The 18,110-nt window shown below is 38.3% G+C and overlaps 1 protein-coding gene across 4 annotated transcripts in view; it reads left to right on the forward strand.

The window, feature by feature from the left end:
- DIP2C (DIP2 acetate--CoA ligase C (putative)) overlaps positions 1-18,110 on the forward strand; it is a 438,780-nt gene that overhangs the window by 243,312 nt on the left and 177,358 nt on the right. For all 4 annotated transcript variants that reach the window (XM_037031859.1, XM_037031860.1, XM_037031861.1 and 1 more), the window contains one exon: positions 11,106-11,231. In XM_037031859.1, coding sequence (XP_036887754.1) covers positions 11,106-11,231 — 126 coding nt within the window. The remainder of the gene's footprint in view (positions 1-11,105; positions 11,232-18,110) is intronic.

Here is an 18,110-nt window from a genome sequence, read left to right on the forward strand (position 1 = left end):
TCGAGCTTGGGAGTTTTTCTACTCTGGGTGTGTGTCCCTGTCCCAAACATGACCCAGAAAGAGGGACTAGGAGAGAGGGACAGTGTGTTGCTTTCATTTGCCGCCATCCAGGATAGAGTGGGGGGAGTAGATGCCTCTCAGTGCTGCAAGGACTGGGGACAAGCCCCCTGCCTGTGCCAGACGCTGGCCCTGTTTGGTAGTTGTCCTTTGTTTAAGCTATCAAAATTTGATTGCATTCCCCAGGAAGTTTTAGAAATACCCTGTCAAGTTTTTACAAAAACCCTGCTGTGATTAAAATAAAAGGCAGTTGCCTTTTTGTAAAGAGTTTATTTGATCATTAAATATAACTCCTTTATTTTATGGATATTTATACAGATATTTAATGTTTTGCCCAGGGTTAGTGTTTATGCTAACAGAAATTGCAAGTAGCCCTGGCTGGTGTAGCTCAGTGGATTGAGCGCGGGCCTGTGAACTAGATGATCGCAGTTCGATTCCCAGTCAGGGCACATGCCTGGGTTGCAGGCCAGTTCCCTGCAGGGGCCAGTTCCCAGCAGGGATGCATGAGAAGCAACCATACATTGATGTTTCTCCTCCTCTCTCCTTCCCTTCCCCTCTAAAGATAAATAAATAAAATATTTAAAAAAAAAGAAATTGCAAGTAAAAGCAATTTTATTAGCATAAAATTAGTGTTTGTGCTATTTTCCAAACAGAAATTGCTGGTAGTGTCAGAAGCTGTCCAAAAGTAAAAATACTGTGGCTACATCTTACCTCTCTTCTCTCATTACTAATTCTACATTTCATTTGTAAATCAGGTGAACTTACATCCCAGATCCATGGGAGAGGTCAGTTGAGTAGTTGTTGATATGCATCTCATTAGCCATTAACTAAAAAGAGAAAGAAATTTACTGTAAAAAAAATGGATCAATCAAATGGAATCTTATATTATTTTTTTCCTTTAAGAGTAACTTAGATTTAAAAACAAAGAGATACTTGTAATTATACAACTGAAAATATTTTTATTTTATTATTTTAATAGACTTCATTGATTTTGCTATTACAATTGTTCCAATTTCCTCCTTCCCTTTTTCTCCCTCCCCCTGGTACCCCAGTTCCTTCCACAGTACCTCCCTTAGTTCATGCCCGTAGGTCATGCATATAAGTTCTTTGGCTACTCCATTTCCTACACTGTTCTTAACATCCCCTTATCTATTTTGTACCTATTTTTGTACCTTTTTAAAAATGATTTTCTTTATTTATCTTTAGAGGGGAAAGGAAGGAGAGAGGGAGAGAAATATCAGTGTATGGTTGCCTTTTCATGTGTCCCCTGCTGGGAACTGGCCTGCAACCCAGGCATGTGCCCTGACTGGGATTCGAACCAAGATCCTCTGGTTTGCAGGCCCACATTCAATCCACTGAGCTACACCAACCAGGGCTATCTTTGTACTTTTTAATCCTTGCACCTTTACCCCCATTCTCCCCCGCCCCCTTCCAGCTGATAACCCTCCAAATGATCTACATATTTATGATTCTGTTCCTGTTTTGATTGTTTGCTTGGTTTGTTTTTTAGATTCAGTTTTTGATGCTTGTGCATTTCTTGCCATTTTAATGTTCGTAGTTTTCATCTTCTTTTTCTTATATACTTCTCTTTAACATTTCCTGTAAGAATGGCTTGCTGGTGATGAACTGCTTTAGTTTTACCTTGTCTGGGAAGTGCTTTATCTGCCCTTCCATTCTAAATGATAGATTTGCTGGATAAAGTAATCTAGATTGTATTTGCTGTCATCACTTTGAATACTTCGTAGGCTAGAAGGGACTGGCATGAAAATACTTTTCACTGGCGTGAAAATACTGTACTTGACGATTGTTCAAGTACAATTGTCTCCCATGCTGCCCCCACCACTCTCCCCATCCTACTCCATCCATCCCCACCTCCCACCCTCAATCTTACCCCCCCTTTGGCTTTGTCCATCTGTCCTTTATGCATGTTTTTTGATGACCCTTCCCTTTTTCCCTCCCTGTTGTACCCTCCCCACTTCCCTATGGTTACTGTCTGTTCTTTATTTCAATGTCTCTGGTTATATTTTGCTTGCTGGTTTGTTTTGTTGATTAGGTTCCACTTATATATAAGATCAGGTGGTATTTGTCTTTCACCATCTGCCTTACTTCACTTGGCACAATGGTCTCCAGTTCCATCTGTGCTATAGCAAAGGGTAGGAGCTTCTTTCTTTCTGCTGTGTAGTATTCAGTTGTGTAAATGTACCACAGTTTTTTGATCCACTCATTTAGTGATAGGCACTTAGGTTGCTTCTAATACTTGGTTATTGTAAACTGTGGTGCTATGAACATTGGGGTGCATAGGTTCTTTTGAATTGGTGTTTCAGGACTCTTACAGTATAATCCTAACAGTGGAATTGCTGAGTCAAAAGGCAATTCCAATTTTAGTTTTCTGAAGAAACTCCATACTGTTTTCCACAGTGGCTGCACCAGTCTGTATTCCCACCAACAGTGTACTAGGGTTCTCTTTTCTTCACAACCTCATCAGTTCTTGTTGTTTGTTGCTTTGTTTATAACGGCCATTCTGATCGGTGTGAAGTGGTATGTCATTGTGGTTTTAATTTGCATCTCTGATGGCAAGTGATGATGAACATCCTTTCATATGTCTCTGGGACCTCTGTATGTCCTCCTTGGAGACGTGTGTGTTCAGGTCCTTTGCCCATTTTCTAATTGGATTGCTTCCAGGTGTTGAATTTTATGGGTACTTTATGTATTTTGGAGACCAAACCCTTTTCCGAGGGTTTTATATCATTTGCAAAAATATTTTCCCATAAGGTTGATTATTCTCTTTCCATTTTGCTGATGTTTTCTTTAGCCATGCAGAGCCTTTTATTTTAATGAAGTTCCATTTGTTTATCTTTTCCTTTATGTTTTTTGCTCTAGGGGACATATTCATAAAAATACTGCTGCGTAAAACATCTGGGATTTTCCTGATTGTGTTCTGATCTAGGACTTTTGTAGTGTCATGACTTATATTTAAGTCTTTTATCCATCTTGAGTTTATTTTTGTGTATGGTGTAAGTTGGTGGTTGAGTTTCATTTTTTTGCATGTAGCTGTCCTGCTTTCCCAACACCATTTGTTGATAAGGCTATTTTTACTCTATTTGATGCTTCTTCCCCCTTGGTTGAGTATTAATTGACCACAGAGGCTTGGGTTTATTTCTGGGCTCTTTATTCTGTTCCATTGATCTGTGTGTCTGTTTTATGTCAGTATCAGATTGTTTTGATTACTGTGGCCTTGTAATGTAGTTTGATATCAAGTATTGTGATCTCTCCTGCTTTGTTCTTCTTTGTCAAAATTGCTGAGGCTATTCGGGGTTAGTTATGTATCCATATTAATTTTTGAAATGTTTGTTCTATGTCCGTGAAATATGTGATTGGTATTTTAATAGGGATTGCATTGAATCTATAAATGCTTTGGGCTGTACAGACATTTCGATGATGCTAATTCTTCCAATCTATGAATATGGTATATGCTTCCATTTGTTTGTGTCTTCCTTAATTTCTTTTCAGTGTTGTGTAGTTTTCAGAGTACAGGTCTTTTACCTCGTTGGTTAAGTTTATTCCTGGGTACTTTATTTTCCTTGTTGCTATAGCATATGGGATCTTTTTTTCCTGATTTCTGTTTCTGATATTTTATTGTTGGTATACAAAAATGACCTTGATTTCTAAATATTGACTTTGTATCCTGCTGTTCCACCAAATTCACTTATTAAATTGAGTAATTTTTTTTGTGGAGTCTATAGGATTTTTTATGTACACTATTATGTCATCTGCAAACAATGACAGTTTAACTTCCTCCTTTCCAATTTCGATGCCTTTGATTTTTTTTCTTGCCTGATCACTGTGGCTAGAACTTCCAATACTATGTTAAACAGAAGTGGTGAAAGCAGTCAGCCTTGTCTTGTTCCTGATCTTAGTGGGAAAGCTTTTAGTTTTTGCCCATTGAGTATGATGTTCTCTGTACGTTTCTCGTATATGGCCTTTATTATGTTGAGGAATGCTCCTTCTACTCCCATTTTGCTGAGTATTTTTATCATAAATGGGTGCTGTATTTTATCAAATGCCTTTTCTGCATCTGTTGATATAATCATGTGATGTTTGTCTTTCCTTTATTTATATGAAGTATTATGTTTATTAATTTGCGAATATTGTATCATCCTTGTATCCCTGGGATAAATCCCACTTGATCATGGTGTATGATCTTTTTAATGTGTTGCTGGATGAGGTTTGCCAACATTTTATTTTATTTTATTATTATTGATTTTCAAGTACAGTTGTCTGCATTTTACTTCACCACTACCCCCCACAGTTTTGCCAATATTTTGTTGAGGATCTTAGCGACTATGTTTTGTCAGCGATGGCCTAATAATTTTCTTTCTTTGTTGTGTATTTACCTGCTTTTGAGATTAGGGTGATCCTGGCCTTGTAGAAAGAGTTTGGGACTCTTCCCTATTCTTGGATTTGGGGAATAGTCTGTGAAGGATAGGGGTTAACTCTTTCTTAAATGTTTTATGAAATTCTCCTGGGAAATCGTGTGGTCCAGGCCTTTTGTGTGCCCCGAGTTTTTTGACTTCTGATTCTTCTTCACTCAGTTTTGGAAGATTATATTTTCCTAGAAATTTGTCCATCTTGTCCAGGTTTTCAGATTTCTTGGCACATAGTTGTTCACAGTAATTTCATGCAATGAGTTGTATTTCTGTGGTGTCAGTTGTAATCTTTCCTCTTTCATTTCTGACTTTATTTTTTGGGTTCTCTCTCTTTTTTTCATGATGAGTCTTGTTAAAGTCTGTCAATTTTGTTTATCTTTTCAAAGAACCAGCTCCTGGATTCATTGATCCTTAGAATTTGTGCTTTTTGTCTCTATGCCATTTAATTCTGCTCTGATCTCGGTTATTTCCTTCTACTTGCTCTGGGCTGTCTTTGTTGTTGTTCCTCAAGTTCTTGTAGGTGTAGGGTTAGGTTATTTGTTTGAAATGTTTCTATCTTCTTTAGGTAAGCCTCTATTGCTATGAACTTCCCTCTCAGGACTGCCTCTGCTATGTCCCATAAGTTTTGGACTATTGTGTGTTCATTTTCACTTGTTTCCAGAAAGATTTTTATTTCTTCCTTGATCTCATTATTGACCCATTCATTGTTTAATAGCATGCTATTCAATCTCCATGAATTTGGGTGTTTTTGAGTTTTTTCTTTAAGGTTGGTTTCTAGTTTCAGGCCCCTGTGATCCGAGAAAATACTTGGTATGATTTCAATTTTCTTGAATTTGTTGAGGCTTGTTTTGTGTCCTGTTATGTGTTCTGTCTTTGAAAATGTCCCATGTGCATTTGAAAAGAATGTGTATTTAGCTTCTTTGGGATGAAAGGCTCTATATATGTCAGTTAAGTCCATTCATCTAGGGCATTGTTCAATGCCACAGTATCCTTGCTGATATTTTGTTTGGTAGATCTGTCCATTTTTGACAGTGGGGTGTTGAAATCCCCTACTATAATTGTGTTGCTGTTTGTATCTTTCTTGAAGTCTCCCAAGATATCCTTATATATTTCAGTGCTCCTATGTTGGGTGCATATATGTTTATAATGTTTATATCTTCTTGATGGATCTTGATGGAGTCTTCCCTTGAGTGTTATGAAGTGTCCTTCTGTGTCTCTTATTATGACCTTTGTTTTGAAGTCTGTTTTGTCTGATATAAGTATTGCTACTCTAGTTTTTTTTCTGTCCATTTGCTTGGAATATTTTTTTCCAACCCTTCACTTTCAGTCTGTGTAGGTCTTTTGTTCTGATGTGAGTCTCTTGTAAGTAGCATACATGTGGGTCATGTTTTCTTTCAGCTACTCTGTGTCTCTTCATTGGAGCATTTATTCCATTTACATTTAAGGTTATTATTGATAGGTACTTTGTTCATTGCCATGTTACTCCCTTTGTACCTGTGTTCCTCTGTCCCTCATTCTTTTTCTTTCCATTCTTAAAGTAATCTCTTTAGTATCTCTTGTAGAGCTGGTTAGGAGGATGTGTATTCTTTCAGCCTTCTTTTGTCTGGGAAACTTTTTATTTCACCTTCCATTTTAATTTAGAACCTTGTTGGGTAGACTAATCTTTGTTGCAGCCCTTTGCTTTTCATTACTTGGAATATTTCTTGCCATTCTCTTCTGGCTTGTGGTGTTTCCATTGAGAAGTCAGCTGTTAGCCTTATTGCGGCTCCATTTTATGTTACTTGCTGTTTCTCCTTTGCTGCCTTTAAGGTTCTCTCTTTGTCTTTGAATTTTGCCTTTTTAGTTATGATATGTCTTAGATTGGGCCTCTTTGGCTTCCTCTTGATAGGGACCCTCTGTGCTTCCTGGACTTGTATGACTTTGGCTCTCATCAAATTAGGGGAGTTTTCTTTCACTGCTTTTTCAACACAGATTTTCTATCTCTTGCTTCTCTTCTTCTCCTTTTGGTATTCCTATTATACAGATATTACTACATTTCATGTTGTCCTGTAGTTCCCTTAACCCCTCTTCATTCTTTCTGAGTCTTTTTTCCTTTTCCTGCTCTTTATGGGAATTTTTTTCTGCTTTGTCTTCCAGCTCACTGATTTGATCCTCTGCTTCATCTAGCCCATTTTTGATTCCTTCTACTGTGTTCTTCAACTCAAAAATTGTATTTTTCATATCCTCTTGGCTCTTGTTGATAGTGTCTATGTCCTGTTTCATGCTGATATAGTTCACAGTAAGTTCCTAGTAGTTTTTTTTTTTTTGTAGTTTTTGGTAATTTGCACTGGGCTCTTTGAGCTTCCTTGTAACTGTTATTTTGAACTCAATATCTGATAGTTGACTTGCCTCTATTTCACTTAACTCTCTTTCTAAGGATTTCTCCTTTCCTTTCGATTGGGGGTTGTTTTTTTGTCTTCCCATTATTTGTGAGACTCTTCTTGTTTGCCTCTGCTTCTTAAATTTGATCTGTTTTGTCTCCCTGAGTTTGTGGTGTGGACTTTTATGGTGGGAGACCTTTGAGATTCAGTGGTGCAGTCTCCTTGATCTCCTGAACTTGATGCTGTTGGGATACCCTTTATGCCATTTATATTGGCTCTCTGGGTATAATTGATTGTTTTGATTGTTGTTGAGTCATTGTTTGGCGGGTCCTTCCTTCCAGCTGGTTGACTGAGGGTCACTCTGCCCACCACATCTTGTGTGCTGTTGTGTAGGTGCCGCCAGAACAAAACCACATGGCCCATTTGCACAAAAATAGCTCCCTCTGCCTGTCAATCCCACTATCAACAGCAAATGAACCAGTATTAATAAGGGTGTAAAGAGATTAAGACTGTTATAAGAAAGGAGAGAAATAAACTATGGCATAAATCTGGTGACTTAATATGTACACACTTGATAGACAACAAATGAATGTTAAAAAGCTATGCAGTAAAGAAAATATCACAAATTGTAGAGAAGACCACAGTGGGTTTCATCTCAGTAGCCTCTAGTATTCACCACTGTTTATCCTTTCTGGATCCACCTCTGCTGGTGTCAGATGTTGACCTCACGTGACCCTAGGCAGTCTACTCTAGGGCGCCAGGGATCTATCATCTGTGACTGTCTCCTTCAGTTGTTAATCTAGTCACTCGGCACTCAGTAGTCAGGCTTAAGCACCATAGGCAAGGCACAATCTTTTCTGGGGTCCGAGCTGTTGTTTCCCCTCAGGCTGCTGCCACTCGTAGGAGAGTGGCCTGCCTCACCAGGATGGCTGCTGCCATATGGAGGATGACTCACCACTGGGACCCCGGAGTCTACTCTCTCAGTTTTGTCCTCGAAGCTTCCTTTCCTAATCTCTCCTTGGGTGTCTGTAGCCCACTCTGCCCCCGCCTTTGCCAGAACCCAAGGTTAGTGACTGCAAATGAAAATTTGTGTTTGGCCCTTTAAATGGCTCTTTGCATCTCCAGCCATCTATCTCTGGCAGAGAGCAACCCTGCCACTTCTTGCTGCTGGTTGTTACTTGTTTACTTTGTGGGCTCTGGTGTTCTAGGCTGGGGATCCCAGCTTAGTGTTTAGACCCTACTCTTCCCAGAAGGAACCTACTGGCTTTCCCTCTCCCTTCCCCTCTTTCTAAAAATAAGTAAATAAAATCTTTTTTTTTTTTTTTAAAGAATGTAGAGTTGTAACATCTGGTTCTGGAGTTGGTCTCAGACCGTCCCTCCCACATGTTACAATGATAACCCTGAGGCACAATAGTGACAATAATTATTTGAGTGCACTGGAGAGAAACTCCCACAGGCAGGCAGAAATGAAGTGGCCCCGTGAAGGAAGAACACGGTACTAAGTGCGGTTCATATTTTTTTGGCTTTTTGCCATGAAAGTACTCTCTAGAGGCCTTATTGTGAACATTCTAAAACCTAAGCTGAAAGCCATGGAGTTGCTTACTGTGTTAGAAGAAAGACTTTGAGGCTGGATATCAAAGAGGAAATCTGGGTAAGAGTGACAACTCAGGGAGTCCCCACATCTGTGTATGAACTCATTTAGATTCTTATTTATTTATTTATTTATTTATTTAAATTTTATTTACGTATCTTTAGAGGGGAAGGGAAGGAGAGAAGGAGAGAAACATCAATGTATGGTTGCCTCTCCTGTGTCCCCTGCTGGGAACTGGCCTGCAACCCAGGCATGTGCCCTGACTGGGAATCGAACCGCGATCTTGTGGTTCGCAGACCTGTGCTCAATCCACTGAGCTACGCCAGCCAGGGCTCATTTAGATTCTTGACAAACCCTGGAACTGTGCACGCCTGGGGGAGACCAATGACAGAACAGCTATGGAGGCAATTCCTGGGACAGTCAGCATCATTGGAGCATGGACTTGGGATTCGGTAATAGTACTGTAACTGAACAGTATTATGTCTGTCCAGTTTCTTGATTTTTACAATTTATTTGAGAATGTCTTTGTTCTTAGGATATACATTAAATATTTAAGTAAACAGTAGCATGCTATCTGTAATTTATTTTTAAATGATTATCAAAACAAAACATACAGATAAGGAGGTAAATGGGGTAAATGTAAACAATTGTGAATGTGGGTACAACTTTACAACAGTTCTCTGTACTGTTCTTGCCTATTTTCTGTAAATTTGTAATTATATCCAAAAAATTTTTAGATGGGGTCATGCGATACTGGAAGTGTTTTATGTTCGAAGAATTATTGTTCTCTGTCCTCCTCACAGGTGAACTCTTTACTTTTTGGTCATGAATCCAAGTCATTCACTTATCAGTTCTTAATTTGAGTGTTTAAGAAAAAGTGATCAGAAACTTGATTCTTGTCTCCAAGTATTTTGAGTCTAGTTGAGAGAGTAGTGCACAGACAGGCTGAACAGATAAAGCAAACCATGTTCATTGCGTTTGGTATGTGATATGCTGTGAGACGGGCTGGCACATACTTTTTAAAAAATATATTTTATTTATCTTTAGAGGGGAAGGGAAGGAGAGAGTGAGAGAAATATCAGTGTATGGTTGCCTCTCGTGCATCCCCTGCCGGGAACCGGGAACAGGATGGCAGCCCAGGCATGTGCCCTGGCTGGGAATCGAACTGCAATCATGTGGTTCGCAGGCCCGCGCTCAATCCACTGAGCTACACCAGCCAGGGCAAAGGCAAATGCTGTTTATAAAGGGCAAGATAACAAATATTTTTCAGCTTTCCGGGCCGTTACAGTCTCTGCCACATACAGTGTGAAGGCAGACGTAGTGTGCACATACAGGAAGGGCGCAGCTCTGTTCCAGTGAAACATTTACATAAACAGGAGCAGGCTTCATATAGCCCACAGGCGGAGGTTGGCTGACCCATGCTCCAACGTGTTAACAGGGTGGAGTTTTCCTAAAAACAGCAGCAGTATAGAGTGGGTCATGGTGCAGGGCATGGCCCCTGGGGTATTCACACCTTGGTTCGAACCCTGACAATGCTAGTTTGATAACCTGGGAGAGCATCTTACCTCGGCTTCCTCATCTGTAAAATGGGAATACTGAAAGCACCTTCTACACACAATTGTGTGTGTTGTGAGTTGTGTCGTTGTGTCTTGCCTCACTGCTGTCCTCTAACTGGTTTCCTGCTGTCCACACTCTTTATTCTGCAACCTTCCCCACAGCAGCAAGAATGATCCCATCAAAGTGAAATCAGATCCTGTCCTTCCTAATAATCCCTCAGTGCTCTCTGTCAGATTTAAGATAGGAGCCAGACTCTTCATTGCACACAGAGGGTCTCACCCGGTGCATGCTTCCCCCAGGGTCCTGTTTGTTCTGCCAGCATCCCCTCACTCTCGGGGCATTTGAGTAGGTTTTCCCCACTTCCTGGACTTCCTCACCCAGATAGAGTGGCCTGGTTCATTCTTAACATTCAGATTGCACATCATGAGAGCTCCTCCCTGGCCTTACAATGAAGTATCCACTCAGTCCATTTGTTTTACCTGTTTTAATTCTTTGCTCTATTTGCTTGTCTAAGGCCTGTGTCTTGCCCAATGGAAAATGAGATGCACAATTCACAGCACCTTTTCTTCCTTATACTTTACTCTGCCTGCCCTGAGGAGATGACCTTACAAAGCAAGCAGCCAGTAAATATTTCTGAAGTTAATATAATGAGTTAACATACACAAAATGTCTAACACAGTGACTGGCCCATAACTGAGTTCTCAGTACATGTTAACTAAAATCATTACTGATGGCCAGTAGGATGTATATATCTCTCTTAACAGTGATATGAATTATGAGGCTTGAAAATGGGAAGAAATAGTTGAAGGTCAGGTTCATTCATCCTAAGAATAGAAAAGTAACACAGAAATTTGCAGCTGGTACTTGTTATTTATACAGAATCTAGGGTAATAAAATGAATAATTAAAAGTCTGCAAATGAACTTCATGTCTCCTTACTGGAGCTTTTAATCTAGCAGGTTCACACTTTCGCTTTCTTCTCTACCCATTCATTTGTGACAGTTTCTGTTGGAAGATGATAAACTATTCCACAGGACCAGCGAGAACGGAGGAAAAGCCTGGTGCTTTCGGGATGTCCCGGAACAATGGAGTAATTGAGCTCTCTTTGTTTTAGATGTCCACACAGAAGCAGTTCAGGCAGCGCTTGCGAAACACAAAGAAAGGAAGATGGCAGTGCCTATGCCTTCCAAACGCAGGTCCTTGGTGGTGCAGACCTCGATGGATGCCTACACACCTCCAGGTGAGCAGCAGGCTCACCGTCTGCTTTGTAAAGTGGCGAGTGTGCCTTAGAATTGATTCACTACCAGCCCTGAAATTGTAGTCTTACGAGCTTTCAAAATAATGGTGCTCTAATTCAGATTTTGTTAACTGCAGGTCCAGAAACAGTATATATGCTCCAAATTAAACTTGCAAGGAAATTTACCCTTATTATGTTTGTATATGTATAGATGTGTATTTTAAACTTTTCATCGAGACTCATAAGTATGAAAGATTTAATGTCTTATAAAATTTTACTTAGTAATTCATATAGCAGAAGTGTTTATACCTCCATAGTTCTAACTGAACTTGTACTTTCTTCTTTTTAGACTGGTATGTATGTATTCTCAAATCCTTAAAATATTAATATAGGTACAATCATACCTCAGTATTCGTCAGCTTCAGAATCCGTCAAATCCTGTATTTATTGCATTTTGACGAGAAAAAAACACTTCAGCACTCCGTGCTTGCTCAGACTCATCACACTTGCTAGAACTTGTATGAGTCATGACGCCATCCCACAAGATAAAATGCTTCATTGTTCGGTACCAGTTGGTTTCGGCACTTGTCACAAGTTCCGGGAATGAATTAATGATGAGTACCGAGGTACCACTATGTGTTGTAATGTTGTATTAAAAAACAAAATGAGTTGAAAAATTTAGGCAGTTACCTTAATTTGGGGTCATCAAACTTTTCCTTAAAGCACAGATAGTATTTTGGTCTTTGTGTGGGCTATAGTGAATGGGTATGGCTGTATGTCAATAAAACTTTATTTATAAAAATGGGCAGATGGCCAGTTTGGTCAATGGTCCTGCTGACCTCTGATGTAAATGGTTCAAGGTAATATCCCATTTACATTTCTGATTTTGGTATTGTTTTTATTTAATCTTGAATTAAGTTCTCTGCTTCAACTGCCGAAGTAATTTGTATCTCATGGTCTTCAAAAACAAACTGAAGCACATGGTTTCATCATCCAGATATATATCACAAATATGAAGGATTGAGCCTAAGCTACTTGATTTTTTTTCTGTGATTTTGGTTCTAGCATTATTTACATCATTATTGCCACAGAACTAAATGTCTTCTCCGTAGACGTAAGTGACCTTGTACATTACTTTGTACAGTTTCATATGCCACTGTCTTTGTTCACAGGAGAAACTTAAGGTGCAATAAGAATAGTGGGAAGCATATTGTACAGCAGTTTGGGGAGTTATTGACATTTAATCCTGAGTGTTTGCAAGCAGTGAGGGTAATGAAGAAGCTCCCACTTCAATTCAGAGATGTGGTCAAGTATAGATATATCCAGTAATTCTCCGAACAGCTCTTAAATATTCAACTTTGCATGCCTTTAGAGCTGAAAGTCCTGAGCTTTATAAGACAAGACAAATATATAGTATACACCATGCACCTTACTCTTTTTAAAAAAAATTTATTTAAGATAGTTCAACAAATGTTCATGTCAAGGATATAGTATTCTTGTTAGAAACAGTGTGGGTGTTTTTTCTGCCAACTTATTTACTCCTCTTCCTTTATGCTGAGCCTCAACATAATTTTGGACTATTTAAAAATCAGCATAATTAATATGTTTAATTCTGTTTATTTAGTTTGTTATAATTTGCCAAAATTTATAACAGGGTAGAAATTTTTAGTTTTATATATTGTCTGTGCAACAAACAGAATGGGCTTATGAGGATAACAAACCAACTTAAAATATTTTTAACCAAATGTTTGGAACTAGGTAGTTTCCAGGAAGATGGACATTTTTCTGAGCCACTTTTTATGAGAAATGTTGAGTTTAAAGTGCAAGAAGTAATGTGACTATTCACATACGTGCTTTTTCTCATGTTAAATCCACCCTCAGAAATGTTTTTGTGTCATGAGTAATGAAAGAACCTTCAGAAAAACAAACCTTGTACAGATGTCTTTGCAAAATATAAAAGAACATTATTGAAAATGTTTTTGGTGTAACGTGCATATAAGTGACTAGAATTTTCATGTACACTATATAATACATTTTGTAAACTGTCATTTAGGAGTCCTAGTGATAATGTCACGTGAAATAGTTTGTACAGTCATAAATGCCTATTTCTAACCGTACTTGCTTGAACAGAATCCTGGCTCAGGTCCGGCCTTCCTTCCTTCCTTCTCCTTTCCTTTCTTCTTTTCTTCCCTTCCCTTCCCTTTCTTTCTTTCTTTCTTTTTTTTCTTTGTTTCTTTTTGGTAATTTGTTAGAAATCATCTCATGTCTACTGCTCTTCAAGTAAAATCCTGAAGTTTATATTCTGTTCATAAAATTGAATGGTTGCTGACCCATGTCATAGTTCCTGGAAAAGATGTTATTAAGATCATTACACTGCTAATCTTCTACAAGTGAAAATCACCTTTAGTTTTCACATATAAAAGTGTAAGGTGATTTGCCAGCAGTTATGCTTCTAGCCATGACAAGGCACTGGTACTGGACTAACCCAGGCACTGTAAACAGCTATAACACTGCACAAAGCAAATGAGTTGACTGTAGACTGTGGACCTCAGGCAGCACAAGGCTGAACTGAGAGAAGAAAACTCACGAGATAAGCCCCACCGTTCCCCACTCTCTGCCTGGAGAATATTTTCAGACTGTGGCCCAGATATTGGGATCTGAGCATACTTGGTGATCTAAGTTGCAGAAGGCTGAGATCTAGGTTCAAGCAGGATAAAGAGGCTGAAACTTTCCACAGATCCACAATAGCAAAAAATAACTCCAAGCCTGCTCAAGGTCAAGAGGATCAACCAGTAATTGAAGTAAGTGCTAAGGTAGAAACTAAGGCTTCAGAAAATTAGAGAATTCAGAGTCTCCTTGAAATACTACCCACAGTATCTAGTACTCAGTGAATGATCACTAGACATGCAGAGAAACAGGGGACTCGGCTGTGGCCATGGATAAAGGACCCAGTAGAAAATCAGCCTGAGATGGCTCCACTGTGCTTTCTGTTGAGTACACTGATTGTTGCTGGTCTCAAATATATTTGCAGTAAGCATGGAATACGCACAGGTTTTTGAAGAGTTTATATGAAAAAATGACTAGAAAATATATCATATACTTTTATATTTATTATATGTTGAAACAATATTTTAGATATTTTGTGTTAAATAAAAATACATTATTAAAGTTAATTGTACCTATTCATGTATTTTATAATGTGGTTAATAGGAGATTTAAAATGATATATGGGGCTCCCATTAGATTTCTATTGGAAAGTGCTAGGGTAGGTGTTTGATATAGAGGAAAACCTGATTAGAACTCCCGATAGAGTTTTGATATAGAGGAAAACCTGATTAAAACTCCTGATAGAGTTTTAAAATCTGATTGTAAGATTTACTCAGGGAGTCAAATGATAATGTGTTAAATAAATAAAGGAAGATATTGTCTTAATACTTGAGCAGAGAAAGGGAAAATATTCTTTAAACTCATGGAAACTCTAAAACTGAAAAGTGTAATACTGAAATAAAATTTTACTGGATTGGATTAATATCAGATTATAGGAGGGAGATGAAGTCTTTGAATTTGAAGAGCTATCAAGAGAAATGAACAAAACTTAATAGAAAACCAGATTAAAGTAAAATTAACAGAACCTCAAGCATCTGTGGAACAATGTTAACATGCTTCTAACTGGAATCTAAGAAGGAAGACAGTGTGAGAAAAGGGGAGAAAAACTACTTGAATAAATGAAGATCAAAAGCTTCTTTTCCCCCCATTGTCCCCCATTACAAAACTTCTTAGGTTTGTGTAATCACCACATACAGCTCAGAAGTGCAGTGAACCCCAATGCAGAGTAGTCTAAAAAAATCAATCCTACGGTCATAAAAGTCAAAGTGCTAAAATTCAAAGATTAAGAAGACATTTTAGAGGTCATCAAAGGAAAACATATGTATACATTATATATAGGAAAACAATTGTATGACTAATAACTGACTGATATGAAGGTACAGTAAAATCCAGAAAACAATGGAAAGTCACCTTTAATGTCCTAAAAGGAGGGGAAAAACCTGTCAAGTCATATACCATTGAAATATCTGTCATAATCAAGGATATGAAAGGAACAAGGATACAATGAGACACACGAAAGCTGAAAGAATATGGGGCCAGCAGAACTGCCCTGCAAGCATGCAGATGGCGGCGTATAGGCTGATGGGAATGATAGGAGGTGAAAATTTACACATTCGAAAAGGGAAGAACACTGAAAACAAAAAATAGCTGGACAAATATAAAATATTTTATATTTGTTTTTTTCCTCATAATTTGAGGAAAATTATGTTTTTCCTCATAATTTGCTTCAAAACAACAATCACACAAAAGACAGGGACAGGTAAAAGAAAGGGACTTATGCTGTTGTATGGTTATTATGTTTGTGGAGGTAGGAAGCAGTTTTCTGTGTCAGATTTGAAGAGCAAACAGTTACGATATTGACCCGATATAGACCCATCAAGGATGCATATTGCTAGCCCTAGAGCAACCACTAAACATAAAAAGAGATACAGGTATGCATAGACAGCATAATAATGAAACTTTTAAAAATATGTGGTTAATAGAAAAGAAGTCAGGAAAAAACAATAGATTAAAAAATATTAGGATCCACTAGCTGGTGTAGCTCAGTGGATTGAGCACGGGCCTGCGAACCAGACGCTCGCGGTTCAATTCCCAGTCAGGGAACATGCCTGGGTTGCAGGCCAGTTCCCAGCAGGGGATGCACGAGAGGCAACCATACATTGATGTTTCTCTTCCTCTCTCTTTCCCTTCCCCTCTAAAGATAAATAAAGAAAATATTTAAAAAAATATTAGGAGGAACGAATGGAAAGCAAGTAGCAAAATGTTAGCTTTAAAACCACTTATACCAATGATTACGATAGATGTAAGTGGACCAAACACGCAGTTAAAAGAGACTGTCAGATTGGAAAAAAGTGAAAATACTGGGTTGGTTGCAAATTTTTTTTCCCCTATAAGATGGCTCTAGTAGCATTTAATGTCTTTAACTTCATTCAAAACAATTTTGTTAGATTGTATTGTGAGAGCTGTCATATCAGCATGAATTTTTTAAAAAACTTATCAAAATTGGTGACTTTGGGGGTAGCCATTTTAATATTAAAGATGGAAGAAAATAAGCAACATTTTCGGCATATATACTTGATTGTTTCAAGAAAGGAAAAAATACAACTGAAACGCAAGAAAAGATTTGTGCCATGCATCGAGAAGGTGCTGTGACTGATCAAACATGACAGTAGTGGTTTGCAAAGTTTCCTGCTGGAGATTTCTCGCTGGGTGATGCTGCAGTCAGGTAGACCAGTTGAAGTTGATAGCAGTCAAATTGAGACATTGATGGAGAGCAATCAACATTATACCATTTGAGAGATAGCCAACACACTCAAAATATGCAAATCAATAAAGTTATTGCTGAAAATGAAAAGCGTGCTTTTTATTTTATGGAAAAACCATATGGACTTTTGGCCAACCCAATATGTTGTCTATGAGAGACACATTTAAATATGGAAACAAAGATACTTAAAAAATAAAATGATGAAAAAGTATAAATATAAACCATAGGCATGAGAAAGTAAACAAATCTATATTAATATCAGACAAGGTAGACAACAAGATAAAGTAGTGTAAGATATAGGGAGACGTTTCATAATAGGAAATGAGCAATTCACCAGAAAGGCATAAGAATGAATATTTTTGCAGTATACCTAAAAACAGATCATTAAATTTATAGAGCATAAACTGGCACTCTGTCTCACGTGGCTCAGTTGGTTGGGCATCATCCTGTGAACTGGAAGGTCACGGGCTCAATTTCTGGCCAGGGCACATGCCTGGGTTGCAGCGTTGGGCCTCTGGGGCGCATACAGAAGGCGACCAATCAGTGTTTCTCACATCAATTTTTCTCACCTCTTTTTCTTCCCTTCCTCCTTCTCTAAAATCAAAAATAAAATAAAATATTAAGCTGGCATAAGGAAGGGCAAAGTAGAAAAATTTAATAATACCAATTGGAGGTTTTTAAAAATCTTTATTGTATTTTTTTACATTACCTTTTAGGTGGCCCTTATACCCACCTCCTCCCAGCAATCATCATAATGTTGTCCATGTACATGAGTCCGTTTTTCTTTTTGCTCAATCCCTCCACCCTCTAATAGCCCCCTTCCCAGCTGTCATCTTGCTCTCTATCTATGAGTCTGTCCCCATTTTCCTTGTTAGCTGAGTTTGTTCATTAGACTCTACATTAGATTCCAGAAATCATATGGTATTTGTCTTTCTCTGATGGGCGTACTTCACTTAGCATAATGAAATAAGTTCGTTTCATAATGAAGTGAAATTCACTTAAGTTTTTCTCCAGATCCATCCATACTGTTTCAAAGGGTAAAAGTTTATTTTTTACGGCCAGGTAGTGTTCCATTGTGTAAATGTCCCATAGTTGTTTTATCCACTCATCCTGATGGACACTTGGGCTGCTTCCATATCTTGGCGAATGTAAATACCACTGCAGTGAACATAGGGGTGCTTCTGTTTTTCTGAATTAAGTGTTTTAGGTTCCTTCAGATATATTTCTAGAAAGGGATTGCTAGGTCAAAGGGCAGATCCATTTTTAATTTTTTGATGTGTCTCCACACTGTTTTTCAAAGTGGTTGCACCAGTCTGCATTCCCCCAACAGTGTAAACGAGTTCCCCTTCTTCCACATCCTCACCAGCACTTGTTTGTTGATTTATTGATGGTAGTCCTTCTGACCGGTGTTAGATGGTATCTTATTGTGGTTTTAATTTGCATTTCTCTGATAATTACTGACATTGAGCATCTTTTCATAATGTTTATTGGCCATCTGCATGTCCTCTTCA

Source organism: Sturnira hondurensis, unplaced genomic scaffold, assembly GCF_014824575.4.
Source record: "Sturnira hondurensis isolate 20B ecotype Veracruz unplaced genomic scaffold, ASM1482457v3 Scaffold0021214, whole genome shotgun sequence".
NCBI classification, from domain to species: Eukaryota; Metazoa; Chordata; class Mammalia; order Chiroptera; family Phyllostomidae; genus Sturnira; species Sturnira hondurensis.